Source organism: Oncorhynchus mykiss, chromosome 15 (genome assembly GCF_057628025.1).
Source record: "Oncorhynchus mykiss isolate SJ-2025 chromosome 15, ASM5762802v1, whole genome shotgun sequence".
Taxonomy (NCBI): Eukaryota; Metazoa; Chordata; class Actinopteri; order Salmoniformes; family Salmonidae; genus Oncorhynchus; species Oncorhynchus mykiss.
Window position 1 is genome coordinate 68,753,633 of NC_143036.1, and position 18,868 is coordinate 68,772,500.

General features: G+C 48.8%; 1 protein-coding gene across 1 annotated transcript in view; it reads right to left on the reverse strand.

The window, feature by feature from the left end:
- LOC110501001 (IQ motif and SEC7 domain-containing protein 3) overlaps positions 1 to 18,868 on the reverse strand; it is a 195,664-nt gene that overhangs the window by 47,156 nt on the left and 129,640 nt on the right. The window contains exons 7-8 of the mRNA XM_090200920.1: positions 15,229 to 15,395; positions 6,410 to 6,549 (exon numbers count right to left, since the gene is read on the reverse strand). Coding sequence (XP_090057046.1) covers positions 6,410 to 6,549; positions 15,229 to 15,395 — 307 coding nt within the window. The remainder of the gene's footprint in view (positions 1 to 6,409; positions 6,550 to 15,228; positions 15,396 to 18,868) is intronic.

The window sequence follows — 18,868 nt, forward strand, 5'->3', positions numbered from 1 at the left end:
GATGACGCTAGTCTAATTCAGTTCCCTTACGGCTCCTAGGATTAACAGTCCAGCTGCACATAGGGTCCAATACAAAAACTATAACACTGTCCACTGGGGGCCGTGGAAAGGGCAACTGCTTGAGAAAAAAAGGTGGGTAGGAAAGACAGACAGCGAGAGATGGAGGGATAATGAGGCCGAGACAGAGAGAGATGGAGGGATAATGAGACCGAGACAGAGAGAGATGGAGGGATAATGAGGCCGAGACAGAGATGGAGGGATAATGAGGCCGAGACAGAGAGAGATGGAGGGATAATGAGGCCGAGACAGAGATGGAGGGATAATGAGGCCGAGACAGAGAGAGATGGAGGGATAATGAGGCCGAGACAGAGAGAGATGGAGGGATAATGAGGCCGAGACAGAGAGAGATGGAGGGATAATGAGGCCGAGACAGAGAGAGATGGAGGGATAATGAGGCCGAGACAGAGAGAGATGGAGCGATAACGAGGCCGAGACAGAGAGAGATGGAGGGATAATGAGACCGAGACAGAGAGAGATGGAGGGATAATGAGGCCGAGACAGAGATGGAGGGATAATGAGGCCGAGACAGAGAGAGATGGAGGGATAATGAGGCCGAGACAGAGAGAGATGGAGGGATAATGAGGCTGAGACAGAGAGAGATGGAGGGATAATGAGGCCGAGACAGAGAGAGATGGAGGGATAATGAGGCCGAGACAGAGAGAGATGGAGGGATAATGAGGCCGAGACAGAGAGAGATGGAGGGATAATGAGGCCGAGACAGAGAGAGATGGAGCGATAACGAGGCCGAGACAGAGAGAGATGGAGGGATAATGAGGCCGAGACAGAGAGAGATGGAGGGAAAATGAGGCCGAGACAGAGAGAGATGGAGGGATAATGAGGCCGAGACAGAGAGAGATGGAGGGATAATGAGGCCGAGACAGAGAGAGATGGAGGGATAATGAGGCCGAGACAGAGATGGAGGGATAATGAGGCCGAGACAGAGAGAGATGGAGGGATAATGAGGCCGAGACAGAGATGGAGGGATAATGAGGCCGAGACAGAGAGAGATGGAGGGATAATGAGGCCGAGACAGAGAGAGATGGAGGGATAATGAGGCCGAGACAGAGAGAGATGGAGGGATAATGAGGCCGAGACAGAGAGAGATGGAGGGATAATGAGGCCGAGACAGAGAGAGATGGAGCGATAACGAGGCCGAGACAGAGAGAGATGGAGGGATAATGAGGCCGAGACAGAGAGAGATGGAGGGAAAATGAGGCCGAGACAGAGAGAGATGGAGGGATAATGAGGCCGAGACAGAGAGAGATGGAGGGATAATGAGGCCGAGACAGAGAGAGATGGAGGGATAATGAGGCCGAGACAGAGATGGAGGGATAATGAGGCCGAGACAGAGAGAGATGGAGGGATAATGAGGCCGAGACAGAGAGAGATGGAGGGATAATGAGGCCGAGACAGAGAGAGATGGAGGGATAATGAGGCCGAGACAGAGAGAGATGGAGGGATAATGAGGCCGAGACAGAGAGAGATGGAGGGATAATGAGGCCGAGACAGAGAGAGAGGGGTGAGGGAAACGGAGAGAGGAAAATGTGGGTAATGAAAGAGTGAAAGAGAGTGGGTGAGTTTAGGTGAACTACATGGGGTTCGGTCACGTCTATACAGCGGCCAGTATCAATACAGAGACAGGTGAACTACATGGGGTTCTGTCACGTCTATACAGCGGCCAGTATCAATACAGAGACAGGTGAACTACATGGGGTTCTGTCACGTCTATACAGCGGCCAGTATCAATACAGAGACAGGTGAACTACATGGGGTTCGGTCACGTCTATACAGCAGCCAGTATCAATACAGAGACAGGTGAACTACACGGGGTTCTGTCACGTCCATACAGCGGCCAGTATCAATACAGAGACAGGTGAACTACATGGGGTTCGGTCACGTCTATACAGCAGCCAGTATCAATACAGAGACAGGTGAACTACATGGGGTTCTGTCACGTCTATACAGCGGCCAGAATTTTTTTATTTTTTTTATTTTTTTACCTTTATTTAACCAGGCAAGTCAGTTAAGAACAAATTCTTATTTTCAATGACGGCCTAGGAACAGTGGGTTAACTGCCTGTTCAGGGGCAGAACGACAGATTTGTACCTTGTCAGCTCGGGGGTTTGAACTTGCAACCTTCCGGTTACTAGTCCAACGCTCTAACCACTAGGCTACCCTGCCGCCCCAGAATCAATACAGAGACAGGTGAACTACATGGGGTTCTGTCACGTCTATACAGCGGCCAGTATCAATACAGAGACAGGTGAACTACATGGGGTTCTGTCACGTCTATACAGCAGCCAGTATCAATACAGAGACAGGTGAACTACATGGGGTTCTGTCACGTCTATACAGCGGCCAGAATCAATACAGAGACAGGTGAACTACATGGGGTTCTGTCACGTCTATACAGCAGCCAGTATCAATACAGAGACAGGTGAACTACATGGGGTTCTGTCACGTCCATACAGCAGCCAGTATCAATACAGAGACAGGTGAACTACATGGGGTTCTGTCACGTCTATACAGCGGCCAGTATCAATACAGAGACAGCTGAACTACATGGGGTTCTGTCACGTCCATACAGCGGCCAGTATCAATACAGAGACAGGTGAACTACATGGGGTTCTGTCACGTCCATACAGCGGCCAGTATCAATACAGAGACAGGTGAACTACATGGGGTTCGGTCACGTCTATACAGCAGCCAGTATCAATACAGAGACAGGTGAACTACATGGGGTTCTGTCACGTCTATACAGCGGCCAGTATCAATACAGAGACAGGTGAACTACATGGGGTTCTGTCACGTCTATACAGCGGCCAGAATCAATACAGAGACAGGTGAACTACATGGGGTTCTGTCACGTCTATACAGCGGCCAGAATCAATACAGAGACAGGTGAACTACATGGGGTTCTGTCACGTCCATACAGCGGCCAGTATCAATACAGAGACAGGTGAACTACATGGGGTTCTGTCACGTCTATACAGCGGCCAGAATCAATACAGAGACAGGTGAACTACATGGGGTTCTGTCACGTCCATACAGCGGCCAGTATCAATACAGAGACAGGTGAACTACATGGGGTTCTGTCACGTCCATACAGCGGCCAGTATCAATACAGAGACAGGTGAACTACATGGGGTTCTGTCACGTCCATACAGCGGCCAGTATCAATACAGAGAGAGTCTCTCCATGATTTGGGCCTTTCTAATTTAGGCAAATAACACAGCAAAAGAGAACCTTCTGGAAATTAACCAAATACCTTCTCCCTCCCCCTCTCACCTCTCTCTCCATCTTCCCTAAATCCCTATTTTTTCTCTTCCTAGGCATTTTATTCTCTTGCTCCTCAAACAGTAAGCATAGCTATCTTCTCATTACGCTGATGGGGGAAACATGCAAGGCAGTCACACTGCTCATAGAAGGCAGTTATTAGCTGGGATGCTACGCTAATGATGCTATGCTCATTCTCCCTTCAGCCTACTTGTAGTAGAAAAAGTATATGAAACTGCACAGTGGGTGGAAGCTTGTGGATTGCTTGTGTCATTATCACCGCGCTGCAATACTGTTGAAGTAGTATGAACTGCACAGTACTGTGGAGTACTGTTGAGGTAGTATGAACTGCACAGTACTGTGGAGTACTGTTGAGGTAGTATGAACTGCACAGTACTGTGGAGTACTGTTGAGGTAATATGAACTGTATAGTACTGTGGAGTACTGTTGAGGTAATATGAACTGCACAGTACTGTGGAGTCCTGTTGAGGTAGTATGAACTGTATAGTACTGTTGAGGTAGTATGAACTGTATAGTACTGTGGAGTACTGTTGAGGTAGTATGAACTGCACAGTACTGTGGACTCCTGTTGAGGTAGTATGAACTGTATAGTACTGTGGAGTACTGTTGAGGTAGTATGAACTGCACAGTACTGTGGAGTCCTGTTGAGGTAGTATGAACTGTATAGTACTGTTGAGGTAGTATGAACTGTATAGTACTGTGGAGTACTGTTGAGGTAGTATGAACTGTATACTACTGTGAGGTACTGATTAGGTAGTATGAACTGTATAGTACTGTGGATTACTGGTGAGGTAGTATGAACTGTATAGTACTGTTGAGGTAGTATGAACTGCACAGTACTGTGGAGTACTGTTGAGGTAGTATGAACTGTATAGTACTGTGGAGTACTGTTGAGGTAGTATGAACTGTATAGTACTGTTGAGGTAGTATATGAACTGTATAGTACTGTGGAGTACTGTTGAGGTAGTATGAACTGTATAGTACTGTTGAGATAGTATGAACTGTATAGTACTGTGGAGTACTGTTGAGGTAGTATGAACTGTATAGTACTGTTGAGGTAGTATATGAACTGTATAGTACTGTGGAGTCCTGTTGAGGTAGTGTTTGAACTGTATAGTACTGTGGAGTCCCGTTGAGGTAGTGTTTGAACTGTATATTACTGTGGAGTCCTGTTGCTGCAGTATGGACTGAACATTGCGGTAGTTTGATCATTTAATAATTTTCAGCTAAGATACTGTAAAAGAAGACACCGTTTCAAAGTCCTTCAGTCTTTTCCATTAGTGCTGTTAGCGAACGCTGTTACTACCTTTTCTCAGCACTGTCAGCAGAGCCCATTAGCCATTTTATCCATTAGCATCTCCACCATTAGCAAAGGCTCATTATCAGTACTGCAATCATTAACTCAGGTCATTACTCAATCTATCGATATTAGCCAGCTACTCGCAACAGGAGTCTTTAAGCTTTTTAGGTAAGATTGGTGTGGTCAACACACATGTTTAGTTTGATAAAATCGTATTTATTTATCCAGGAAGTCCCATTGAGGTCTCCCTTGTAACAGAGGTCAGTGTAACGGTTTAGTTGAACAATGTTTGGTGTAACAGAGTAATATGTACTGTATCTTCAGTGTAACAAAAACGTTCAGTGGTCCATGTGAGAATTGAACCCACAACCTTGGTTTCATAAGCACCACACTCTAACATGCTGACCACACCACTCGCGTTGCAAAATAAATGTAAACATACATTCAATTATTGCACCCACACTGCTCGCATGAGCCAACGAGTGAATGCGTTGCCAAGCGCTAAAATAGAAGTCAGTTCTATTTGTGACGCTGAACGCGGTGCAAGTCCTGCCTCTCGCATCTCCTCATTGGTTTATAGAAGCAGATACCCACGTGCCATCTCCTCATTGGTTATACCCACGTGGGTGATTGAAAGATGAACTGAGTTTGGTCGGTTGTCATGGTAACTATGAACGTTAGATGCCCATCGCCAAATAAAGTCCAAAGAAGAAAAGGCCTGGAAGGAGGAGAGATGACTAGAAACGATTCGGTTGACCGTTTTATGTGTGGATTAATTGTTGGAGTAAAATTAGCTAGAAACAGCATGCTAGCAAAATAGGACAAATTAGCTAGCAACTACATGCTAGCTAGCTAAATTGCCATAACTGTTTAATGCTTTTCGACCTGTTAATATCATTGGTTCAGAGTTTATTTGATATTTCAACCTCTGTGTTGTGATCGCGTTTGGTGTGGGGGGAAAATAATCTATTCGCGCTAGATGGCGCAAGGTGGCGCACGTGAGTCGCTGATTTGGGTGTAACCATCTGAGCCAACTGGAAAACGACATGACTGTTGGACTAGATAGATATACCTTGATGGGCTAACATTCCACGGAGGGTCCAACGTCTGCGGGTTTTAACTCCTCTCTTGTACTTGACTGATGAATTAAGGTCACTACTTAGTAAAGAACTCCCCTCCCCTGGTTGTCTAGGTCTTCATTGAAAGCCCTCAGACACTAGGCACTCTGTGGAATGAGTTTGACACTCTTGGGCTAACTTGTTGCACTGAGTATATTCTCAAACTAAATCAACCTTGCTCTTGAGTGACCAAAACCGCTCAAACACTTCTTATTGTTTTCAGATGTATTGTAAGTGTCTGTCAATGATAAATTACAAGCTATAGGATGACTGAGTGGCTTCTGTCACCAAGTAAACATTGATAGATTGGTCTTACGGTGTGCGTGCCCTTGCATCTGTGTGTGCACACGCGGCTACATGGAGATCGGTGCAGGTGATTGAAAGACCGCTCGTGCCTGTCAATGCAATACAATTCCACTCCGATGCACTCTGCAGAGATTGGGAGAACAGTGCACACTGCAACGCATCCGGAGGACACTCTGATCGGAGTAATTGTTTGACATTTACATTTTTGTGTGATTTATTTGACTTGTCCATTCAGACAACAAAAATGTATATTCTGATTGTCCCCCCCCCAAAAAAATAATGTCACTAGTCCCGAACAAGCGTTAATGTCAAGCCCTGGTGTCCTTACTGTCTTCATGCCCACAATGGACTGCTCCACCTTGGTGACGTAGGTGACGTGGTCTTCATTGGAGCGCAGTTCTCTCTGTTGGATCCTCTCATAGATGCCCACCACCATGTCTCTGGGGATGTCAGCTCCGTCATCCACACCTAGACACACACACACACACACCATGGGTTAGTCCCCTCATAGATGCCCACCACCATGTCTCTGGGGATGTCAGCTCCGTCATCCACACCTAGACACACACACACACACACCATGGGTTAATCCCCTCATAGATGCCCACCACCATGTCTCTGGGGATGTCAGCTCCGTCATCCACACCTAGACACACACACACACCATGGGTTGGTCCCCTCATAGATGCCCACCACCATGTCTCTGGGGATGTCAGCTCCGTCATCCACACCTAGACACACACACACACACCATGGGTTAGTCCCCTCATAGATGCCCACCACCATGTCTCTGGTATGTCAGCTCCGTCACCCACACCTAGACACACACACACCATGGGTTAGTCCCCTTATAGATGCCCACCACCATGTCTCTGGGGATGTCAGCTCCGTCATCCACACCTAGACACACACACACCATGGGTTAGTCCCCTTATAGATGCCAACCACCATGTCTCTGGGGATGTCAGCTCCGTCATCCACACCTAGACACACACACACACACACACCATGGGTTAGTCCCCTCATAGATGCCCACCACCATGTCTCTGGGGATGTCAGCTCCATCATCCACACCTAGACACACACACACACACACACACCATGGGTTAGTCCCCTCATAGATGCCCACCACCATGTCTCTGGGGATGTCAGCTCCATCATCCACACCTAGACACACACACACACACACACACCATGGGTTAGTCCCCTCATAGATGCCCACCACCATGTCTCTGGGGATGTCAGCTCCATCATCCACACCTAGACACACACACACACACCATGGGTTAGTCCCCTCATAGATGCCCACCACCATGTCTCTGGGGATGTCAGCTCCATCATCCACACCTAGACACAAACACACACACCATGGGTTAGTCCCCTCATAGATGCCCACCACCATGTCTCTGGGGATGTCAGCTCCATCATCCACACCTAGACACACACAAACACACACACACACACACGCCATGTTCTAGAAACAGTGAATGTTTGAGAGGCCCAAACACACGCATGCAATCCCAAATACACAGATATCCACAAAGAGGCACAATGACAGAAGCCTGTAAACTACTGTAAACTATTTTAAGCTACTGTAAACTACAGTAAACTATTGTAAGCTACTGTAAACTACTGTAAGCTACTGTAAACAACTAAACTACTGTAAGCTACAGCACCACAGCACATACATATACATGCATGTAGAAACAGCTCAGGCCATGACGCATTCAGTAGTCTTTCTATGGTGTGTGTATATGCGTGATTTTGAGTCTGTGCGTGTTTATTGTTTGTATGTGTGTATTCACCTCAGTGGAGCTTCGAGATAAGAGAGTTGAATGGTGAATGATCTGTGTTCTGTGTTGGAAGAGCCATGCTGTGTGTACACTGACCCATTCCTCCTGTTCCAAGGCCAGGGAATGTGTCAGAGCCACAGGGAGCCCCCTCCCTCCCTCCCACACACACACACCACGATGGGCACAGCGCACCAAACACACACACACACTCAGTCCCTATCATAGAGCACAACCAAGCACACACACTCAGTCCCTATCATAGAGCACAACCAAGCACACACACTCAGTCCCTATCACAGAGCACAACCAAACACACACACTCATATCTCAGTAATGATCAAAGAGCACAAACAAACACACTCATTCAAAGCACACCATCAAACACACACATCAACTCTCAACACACACACACACACACACACACACACACACACACACACCACACAACATCACACACACAGGCACGGACACACACCACCCAACCCCCCACACACATACATTCTATTAAAATAATGACAGAAGCAAATGTTCAATTAATTCATTACAAAAAAAAACTTATCTTGATGTTGTCACGTATACTCCCTCTCCAGCCTCTAGGTCATCAGGCTGCTGATTATCCTGCACACCTGTCACCATCGTCTCGCGCACCTGCGCCTCATGACACTCACCTGGACTCCATCACCTCCTTGATTATCTTCCCTACATCTGTCACTCCCCGGTGCGTTGTTTGTGGTTCGTGGTTTTTGTTTAGTTTATTTATTAAAACACTCACTCCCTGAACTTGCTTTCCGACTCAGAGCACTCGTTACAGATGTTATTAAATATCCTGCACCTGGGGGGAACATATGAACTGGGGACTGGGGGGGAACATATGAACTGGGGACTGGGGGGAACATATGAACTGGGGACTGGGGGGGAACATATGAACTGGGGACTGGTGGGGAACATATGAACTGGGGACTGGGGGGGACATATCAACTGTGGACTGGGGGGGAACATATCAACTGGGAACTGGGGGGAACATATCAACTGGGGACTGGGGGGGAACATATCAACTGGGAACTGGGGGGAACATATCAACTGGGGACTGGGGGGGAACATATCAACTGGGGACTGGGGGGGACCATATCAACTGGGGACTGGGGGGAACATATCAACTGGGGACTGGGGGGAACATATGAACTGGGGACTGGGGGGGAACATATGAACTGGGGACTGGGGGGGAACATATGAACTGGGGACTGGGGGGGAACATATGAACTGGGGACTGGGGGGGGCATATCAACTGGGGACTGGGGGGAACATATGCACTGGGGACTGGGGGGGAACATATGAACTGGGGGGGAACATATCAACTGGGGACTGGGGGGGGACATATCAACTGGGGACTGGGGGGAACATATCAACTGGGGACTGGGGGGGGACATATCAACTGGAGACTGGGGGGAACATATCAACTGGGGACTGGGGGGAACATATCAACTGGGGACTGGGGGGAACATATCAACTGGGGACTGGGGGGGAACATATCAACTGGAGACTGGGGGGGAACATATCAACTGGGGACTGGGGGGGAACATATCAACTGGGGACTGGGGGGAACATATCAACTGGGGACTGGGGGGAACATATCAACTGGGGACTGGGGGGGGGGACATATCAACCGAGGACTGGGGGGGAACATATCAACTGGGGACGGGGGGGGGGAACATATCAACTGGAGACTGGGGGGGACATATCAACTGGAGACTGGGGGGGAACATATCAACTGGGAACTGGGGGGAACATATCAACTGGAGACTGGGGGGAACATATCAACTGGGGACTGGGGGGGAACATATCAACTGGGGACTGGGGGGAACATATCAACTGGGGACTGGGGGGGGACATATCAACTGGAGACTGGGGGGAACATATCAACTGGGGACTGGGGGGAACATATCAACTGGGGGGGGGGGGGCATATCAACTGGAGACTGGGGGGAACATATCAACTGGGGACTGGGGGGGGGACATATCAACTGGGGACTGGGGGGGGGACATATCAACTGTGGACTGGGGGGAACATATCAACTGGGGACTGGGGGGAACATATCAACTGGAGACTGGGGGGAACATATCAACTGGGGACTGGGGGGGGACATATCAACTGGGGACTGGGGGGGGACATATGAACTGGGGACTGGGGGGAACATATCAACTGGGGACTGGGGGGAACAGATCAACTGGGGACTGGGGGGGAACATATGAACTGGGGGGGGACATATCAACTGGAGACTGGGGGGAACATATCAACTGGGGACTGGGGGGAACATATCAACTGGGGACTGGGGGGAACATATCAACTGGGGACTGGGGGGGAACGTATGAACTGGGGACTGGGGGGGAACATATGAACTGGGGACTGGGGGGGGACATATCAACTGGAGACTGGGGGGGAACATATCAACTGGGGACTGGGGGAAAACATATCAACTGGGGACTGGGGGGGGGGACATATCAACTGGAGACTGGGGGGAACATATCAACTGGGGACTGGGGGGAACATATCAACTGGGGACTGGGGGGGGGGGACATATCAACTGGGGACTGGGGGGAACATATCAACTGGGGACTGGGGGGAACATATCAACTGGGGACTGGGGGGGGGGGCATATCAACTGGGGACTGGGGGGAACATATCAACTGGGGACTGGGGGGGGGGACATATCAACTGGGGACTGGGGGAAACATATCAACTGGGGACTGGGGGGGGGACATATCAACTGGGGACTGGGGGGAACATATCAACTGGGGACTGGGGGGAACATATGAACTGGGGACTGGGGGGAACATATCAACTGGGGACTGGGGGGTAACATATCAACTGGGGACTGGGGGGGAACATATGAACTGGGGACTGGGGGGGGCATATCAACTGGGGACTGGGGGGAACATATGAACTGGGGACTGGGGGGGAACATATCAACTGGGGACTGGGGGGAACATATCAACTGGGGACTGGGGGGAACATATCAACTGGGGACTGGGGGGAACATGCTGTATCATTTGGCCGTGAGGCTTCCCTCTAGATATACCCCATTATAGCCAGGGTGGTTCACTGAGGAGCCAATGAGGCTGCTAGGTCGGGAATCATTTCGGCAAATGGAGACACTCGTCAGGGCAATGACACAGATGCACTCTTGGATATGCTGAGGCATCACTCCACATTATGGAGTCAGCACAGTGGGAGGAAGAGGAGCAGGGCGTGTGTGTGTGTGTGTGTGTGGGGGGGGGGGGGGGGGTGTGTGAGAGAGAGAGAGAGAGAGAGAGAGAGAGTTCTGCTTACTGTGCTTTCACCTGATTTATCATATTTGATGTATTCTCTCCATCTCTCCCTGAACAAATTCAGGTAGTACATCTGACTCTGCAACAACCACATACTACAGCCATCCGGGACCAGCATGGATCACCCCTAGCTAGGCTCTCTGATCCAGGACCAGCATGGACCACCCCTAGCTAGGCTCTCTGATCCAGGACCAGCATGGACCACCCCTAGCTAGGCTCTCTGATCCAGGACCAGCTTGGACCACCCCTAGCTAGGCTCTCTGATCCAGGACCAGCATGGACCACCCCTAGCTAGGCTCTCTGATCCAGGACCAGCATGGACCACCCCTAGCTAGGCTCTCTGATCCAGGACCAGCATGGACCACCCCTGGCTAGGCTCTCTGATCCAGGACCAGCATGGCCCACCCCTAGCTAGGCTTTCTGATCCAGGACCAGCATGGCCCACCCCTAGCTAGGCTCTCTGATCCAGGACCAGCATGGACCACCCCTAGCTAGGCTCTCTGATCCAGAACCAGCATGGTCCACCCCAAGCTAGGCTCTCTGATCCAGGACCAGCATGGCCACCTCTAGCTAGTCTCTCTGATCCAGGACCAGCATGGCCCACCTCTAGCTAGGCCCTTTGATCCAGAACCAGCATGGACCACGCCTGTGCTATGATCTTTGATCCAGAACCAGCATGGACCACCCCTGTGCTTGGCTCTTTGATCCAGGACCAGCATGGACCACCCCTGTGCTAGGCTCTTTGATCCAGGACCAGCATGGACCACCCCTGTGCTAGGCTCTTTGATCCAGAACCAGCATGGACCACCCCTGTGCTAGGCTCTTTGATTCAGAACCAGCATGGACCACCCCTGTGCTATGCTCTTTGATCCAGGACCAGCATGGACCACCCCTGTGCTAGGCTCTTTGATCCAGAACCAGCATGGACCACCCCTGTGCTAGGCTCTTTGATTCAGAACCAGCATGGACCACCCCTGTGCTATGCTCTTTGATCCAGGACCAGCATGGACCACCCCTGTGCTAGGCTCTTTGATCCAGAACCAGCATGGACCACCCCTGTGCTAGGCTCTTTGATCCAGAACCAGCATGGACCACCCCTGTGCTATGCTCTTTGATCCAGAACCAGCATGGACCACCCCTGTGCTATGCTCTTTGATCCAGAACCAGCATGGACCACCCCTGTGCTATGCTCTTTGATCCAGAACCAGCATGGACCACCCCTGTGCTATGCTCTTTGATCCAGAACCAGCATGGACCACCCCTGTGCTAGGCTCTTTGATCCAGAACCAGCATGGACCACCCCTGTGCTATGCTCTTTGATCCAGAACCAGCATGGACCACCCCTGTGCTATGCTCTTTGATCCAGAACCAGCATGGACCACCCCTGTGCTAGGCTCTTTGATCCAGGACCAGCATGGACCACCCCTAGCTAGGCTCTTTGATCCAGAACCAGCATGGACCACCCCTGTGCTAGGCTCTCTGATCCAGGACCAGCATGGACCACCCCTAGCTAGGCTCTTTGATCCAGAACCAGCATGGACCACCCCTAGCTAGGCTCTCTGATCCAGGACCAGCATGGACCACCCCTGTGCTAGGCTCTTTGATCCAGAACCAGCATGGACCACCCCTGTGCTAGGCTCTTTGATCCAGGACCAGCATGGACCACCCCTGTGCTATGCTCTTTGATCCAGGACCAGCATGGACCACCCCTGTGCTAGGCTCTTTGATCCAGAACCAGCATGGACCACCCCTGTGCTAGGCTCTTTGATCCAGAACCAGCATGGACCACCCCTGTGCTAGGCTCTTTGATCCAGAACCAGCATGGACCACCCCTGTGCTAGGCTCTTTGATCCAGAACCAGCATGGACCACCCCTGTGCTTGGCTCTTTGATCCAGGACCAGCATGGACCACCCCTGTGCTAGGCTCTTTGATCCAGAACCAGTATGGACCACCCCTGTGCTAGGCTCTTTGATCCAGAACCAGCATGGACCACCCCTGTGCTAGGCTCTTTGATCCAGAACCAGCATGGACCACCCCTGTGCTAGGCTCTTTGATCCAGGACCAGCATGGACCACCCCTGTGCTAGGCTCTTTGATCCAGAACCAGCATGGACCACCCCTAGCTAGGCTCTTTGATCCAGGACCAGCATGGACCATGTGCTAGGGCCTTTGGTCCGTACTCTAAAGAGACTTCACTATAGTACAATTAGATAGATTAACAGTAAGACATGTATACTGTATATGGAGACGTTTCTAGAATACAATGTAAGTCATTAAACTAATTATATGTGCAACAGCGGTACTACTAAATACATCAAGAGTTATACTAATGTTATACTAATTATGTGAACACTGTCATATTTTGATACATCAAAAGTAAGACATTTATATATATATATGGAATGGTTTCTAGGATACAATACAAGTCATTATACTAATTATATTCAGTGTCTACATATCAGGTTAGACATTGCAGAATGTTTTTGACATTTCTGGTCCAGTGTAATTGAGTAAGTGAGCGCTCCTCTGTTATTCATTAATTAACATCCGATTCAATCTCTTAACTGTGTTCTTCCAACTACTCAATTAGCTTAAAATATAGAGTGAGAGAGGGGGAAGGAGGAGGGAGGAAGACAGGGGGAGATTGGGAAAGATACAGTAAGAGAGAGAGGGTAGAAAGATAGAAAGAGAGAGAAAGGGAACGAGAAAGAGACAGTCAGAGAGTGAGAGAGCGAGAGAATGAAAGAGAGGAAGAGAGAGAGCAAGAGAATTCGAGGGGAGAGAGAGAGAGAGAGAGAGAGAGAGAGAGAGAGAGAGAGAGAGAGAGAGGGGACACAAACAGAGGAAGAAAGCCAAGCATCGTGGCAATTGATTTTCCAACTTCATTTAATTGTGAGGCGCCGTCCAGATGAATCCATTAAAGTTGTACCATATTGATCCCACAGTCCTGATGGATCCTTCCCTGGCAGAGGAAAACTATGATGCAGCTCTATATTACCAACGACACAAGGCCTGCATCACAAATGGCACCCTATTCCTTATATAGTGCACTACTTTTGACCAGGACCCTATGGGAATAGGGTGCCATGGGCCCTGGTTAGGGAATAGGGTGCCATGGGCCCTGGTTAGGGAATAGGGTGCCATGGGCCCTGGTTAGGGAATAGGGTGCCATGGGCCCTGGTTAGGGAATAGGGTGCCATGGGCCCTGGTTAGGGAATAGGGTGCCATGGGCCCTGGTTAGGGAATAGGGTGCCTTTGGCCCTGGTTAGGGAATAGGGTGCCATGGGCCCTGGTTAGGGAATAGGGTGCCATGGGCCCTGGTTAGGGAATAGGGTGCCATGGGCCCTGGTTAGGGAATAGGGTGCCTTTGGCCCTGGTTAGGGAATTGGGTGCCATGGGCCCTGGTTAGGGAATAGGGTGCCATGGGCCCTGGTTAGGGAATAGGGTGCCTTTGGCCCTGGTTAGGGAATAGGGTGCCTTGGGACCTGGTTAGGGAATAGGGTGCCATGGGCCCTGGTTAGGGAATAGGGTGCCATGGGCCCTGGTCAAAGGTAGTGCATTATGTAGAGAACAGGGTGCCATTTGGGACACAGGGGTTTGAATTAGAGTAAGCTAACTGTTAGGGAAAATGGATTGGGACTTTAGCCGTCTTCTCTTGTTACACGGATATTTGAAACGTAGACAGATCTTTGCGGCGACATGATAGGTTGAATATCCTGTCACTGTAGAGTCAAGGTTTAGTGGCCTCTGTGAAAGGCTACACTATGTAGACGCTATATGCACTTAGGGTGTTATAGGGTGTTAGTAGTAACTAACTAACGAGTAACAAATGAACAAATGAACTAGTAACTAAATAACTAGTAAAAAACTAGCTGGTAACTAACTGACTAGTAACTAACTAGTAATAACTAACTAGTATAAAGTAAGTAGTAAATAACTATTACTTACCCTATTCCCCTCCCCTACTCCCATCCTCCCCCTCCTTCTCATCTACCGCTCCAACACACTCTACTAAAATAATGCCTCACCTCGGAGGTTGCGTATGAAGTCCTCCAGCATCATCTTGCGGTCAGGCTTGATGTTGGGTGAGTACATGTCTGTGTTTAGGAGGATGATAGCGAAGGCCAGGATGAAGATGGTGTCGGGGTTGTGGAACTGCTGCACCACGTCCGGGTTACACATGCAGTACCGCTGACTGGAGAGGGTGGGGGGCAGGGGGACAGGAGACGGGACAGGGGGACAGGAGGGAGAGAGGGGGTTAGTATTTGTAAAACCCATGAGATAAGATGAAGTCCCTACTCCCTAGAAAATACAGATAAGATGAAGTCCCTACTCCCTAGAATATACAGATAAGATGAAGTCCCTACTCCCTAGAATATACAGATAAGATGAAGTCCCTACTCTCTAGAATATACAGATAAGATGAAGTCCCTACTCCCTAGAATATACAGATAAGATGAAGTCCCTACTCTCTAGAATATACAGATAAGATGAAGTCCCTACTCTCTAGAATATGCAGATAAGATGAAGTCCCTACTCTCTAGAATATACAGATAAGATGAAGTCCCTACTCCCTAGAATATACAGATAAGATGAAGTCCCTACTCCCTAGAATATACAGATAAGATGAAGTCCATACTCCCTAGAATATACAGATAAGATGAAGTCCCTACTCCCTAGCCACCACAAAGAACCTGGCCAACCATCAGACAGAAAGACACAGAACGACAGTAATCAAATCAATTAATAAAATGTATTTTAAAAGGCCCGTTTTACATCAGCAGTTGTCACAAAGTGCTACATAACTAGTACAGTAGTGTATTTACGCTGTGCACCGTGGGTTAGACAGCAGAAATATCCCTGCCTGGGCACCTCTGCAGTAAAGATGACAAAGGGCTGATGGAGGTCCCAGAGAACACCCTGAGATCTGAGAGGAGGCACGGCAGGAGAGCGAAATACAGCTGGCCTAGCAGCTCCACGCACCAAACAACCCTCGTCAATCTAACTGGCAGAGACACCTGAGTGTGTGTGTGATTGTGTGTGATTGTGTGTGTGACTGAGTGTGTATCTGATGACTAAGTGTGTGTGTGTGTGTGTGTGTGTGTGTGTGTGTGTGTGTGTGTGTGTGTGTGTGTCTATGCTAGGACAGCCAGTCTATCTGCTTGGGGACATTGTGAGAAGATGAAACATAAGGGCTTGTCCATGTTAGAACAGATAGCAGCCTTTGTCCATAGAGTAAAGAGGTTGATTTAGAATCCTCTACAGTGAAAACCAGAGCTCTCCAGACACTACCATTTACATGACATTATGGGCAAAAACTGGTTGAATCAATGTTGTTTCCACATCATTTCAACCAGAAGAAAATTTGATGTGAGATGACGTTGAATCAACAAAACTGATTGTATTTGCAAAAAGTTTTTTTCATCAAACTTTGAACCTAAATCCAATGACAGGAAGACATGTTTTGTTGATTTCCCGTTTAATTCACTTTAGTTGACAACTCAATCAAATGTACATCAAAACTAGACGTTGAACTGAGGTCTGTGCCCAGTGGGGTGACTGCACTGCAAGCTACAGTGTGTCACAATGCATACATACTCTCTCAGTGATAATGGTGTACTGTATTCATCATACCGTGCATACCAAATGGAACACTATTCCTAACATAGGGGCCCTACTTTGAGGGCCCTGGTCAAAATTAGTGCACTAAATAGGGAACAGGGTGCTATTAAATAGGGAACAGGGTGCTATTAAATAGGGAACAGGGTGCTATTCAGGACACTACCATATTGTCACGCTATGCTCTCCTCTGCATTGGCAACCAATTCAAATCTTTTATGGAATACATATATTTACTGTAGCATTGCGTGAGATTCCACAGGGGAGCTTCCTTTGTTAATGAATCAATCTATTATTTCAACGGGTGTGTGTGTGTGACACCCCATAGGGCCTCTACTGGAGCGTAAAGTGTAATTCCATATTAATTCTGGTTATGGTTTCCAGGTAGGCTGGCCCGGCCTTCCTCCGGAGTCATGTGACCACTGAGCTGCATGATTGGAATCTACGTCTCAGTGGGCTAGGAATACACACAGGTAGTGGACTAGCTATGTAGGGAATAGAGTTGCCATTTGGGACACAGCCATGTCCTCAGTTTGGGGGTTCATCCCCACTGATTCTGCATCATCTAATGGAGACTAGACTTTTTACCTGAAAAATACCTTATCTTAAGCCACATACTCTATGGTTTGCAGTTGTACCATCGAGACTGGGCTTAGACTTTAAGGAAGGTTTTGCAGCCAACAAATAGCTTTTTCTTCTTAATAATAAAGTCTCAGTTCTATACATTTCTCTTTACTATTCTACCAGAAAGAGTGAAATAGCAGATAGCCCTAGAAAGAGAAACCCTATATTCCCTCCCCTTACTCTATTTTAGTGAAGGGAATCTAATGTGTGAGTGTGTGTGTGTCTCTCTCTCTCTCTCACCTCAGAAACTGCCAGAGTGTTGGGTTGATTATTAGCTGACACACGCCAAGCTACAGAAGCTGCCAGGTGTTTATTTTCTCCTGACTGTGTTTCTTCACACATTCTCTCCCTCCCTTTCCTCCCTCTCGCTCTCATTTCCCTGCCACCTGCCTTTCCTTCTGTGTTTACAGTCATCCTTTACCTCGTTCTCTATCCGTCTCTCTCGTTCATTCTTTAAGCCTCTCGCTATCCCCTCACTCTCTTTGAAGTCTGTCTCCCTCCCTCCCGTCATCTTTCTCTCTGTCTCAGACTCTTGTCTCTCGTTCTCTATCCTTTTCTCCCCCTCTCTGTTTTTCTATTCCTCCCTCTCTCCATCTCTGTTTGGAGGAGCAGGGGAGGCAGGCGGAGACCAGAGAGAAGTGCTTATGCAACAGTGGATATTTATAAACCTCTCCTCCTTCCTTTCCTCCCTCGCTCTTTATTTCGCCCCTCTCTGAGCAGCACGCACTCTGCGCCAATCGTACCCAAAACAAATGCCATCCGTCAGTCTCCATGCCCGCTCACAACGACAACAACACTCTCGTTGGCAACGCACCTTGACAACTGTGACAGCTGGCCATATCGTAAATGGAGTGGGTATTCAGGGACACCGGTTAGCGCAGAGCAACGCAGCTGTGGCATAAATGGGATCCCTGTTAAGACTCGTAAACCAGGAAGTTGTACTTATCCTGTCTGTTGAGATTGCCTGTTGTTTCAGAGCACCTAGCCAAGCGGAAGGCTGGGTCAACCATCTAAATGGAGAGAGGGTTTAAACTAGCCCGATTTAACCAGTCTGAATCAGTGAAACACTGCTGTGTGCAGCACTCAGGCTGGATAACCAGGCTAGGTAGAAACTGGAAAGTTTGGATGGGATTTAGGTTGACTGGTGAAGTGAGACGTGAACTGAAAAAAACTCATAGCGCTGTGTTTTAGGCTCAGACACACATGGACCTTAGTGCTATTGGCAATGTCCTGCCCACCCATGGACAACAACAGGGCAAAGACACTACAGGGCTGTGCCTCGCCTGATGTTGAGCTTAACTCTCTTGAACGTTGCAGCCTTTTAGGCCTTCTAAACCTGAGACAAAGGTCTCTCTGTTTGTCCCAGTAGTGACCTCATCTACTCACAACTGCCTGACATCCTACTGGATGTGAATTGTTTTTAAG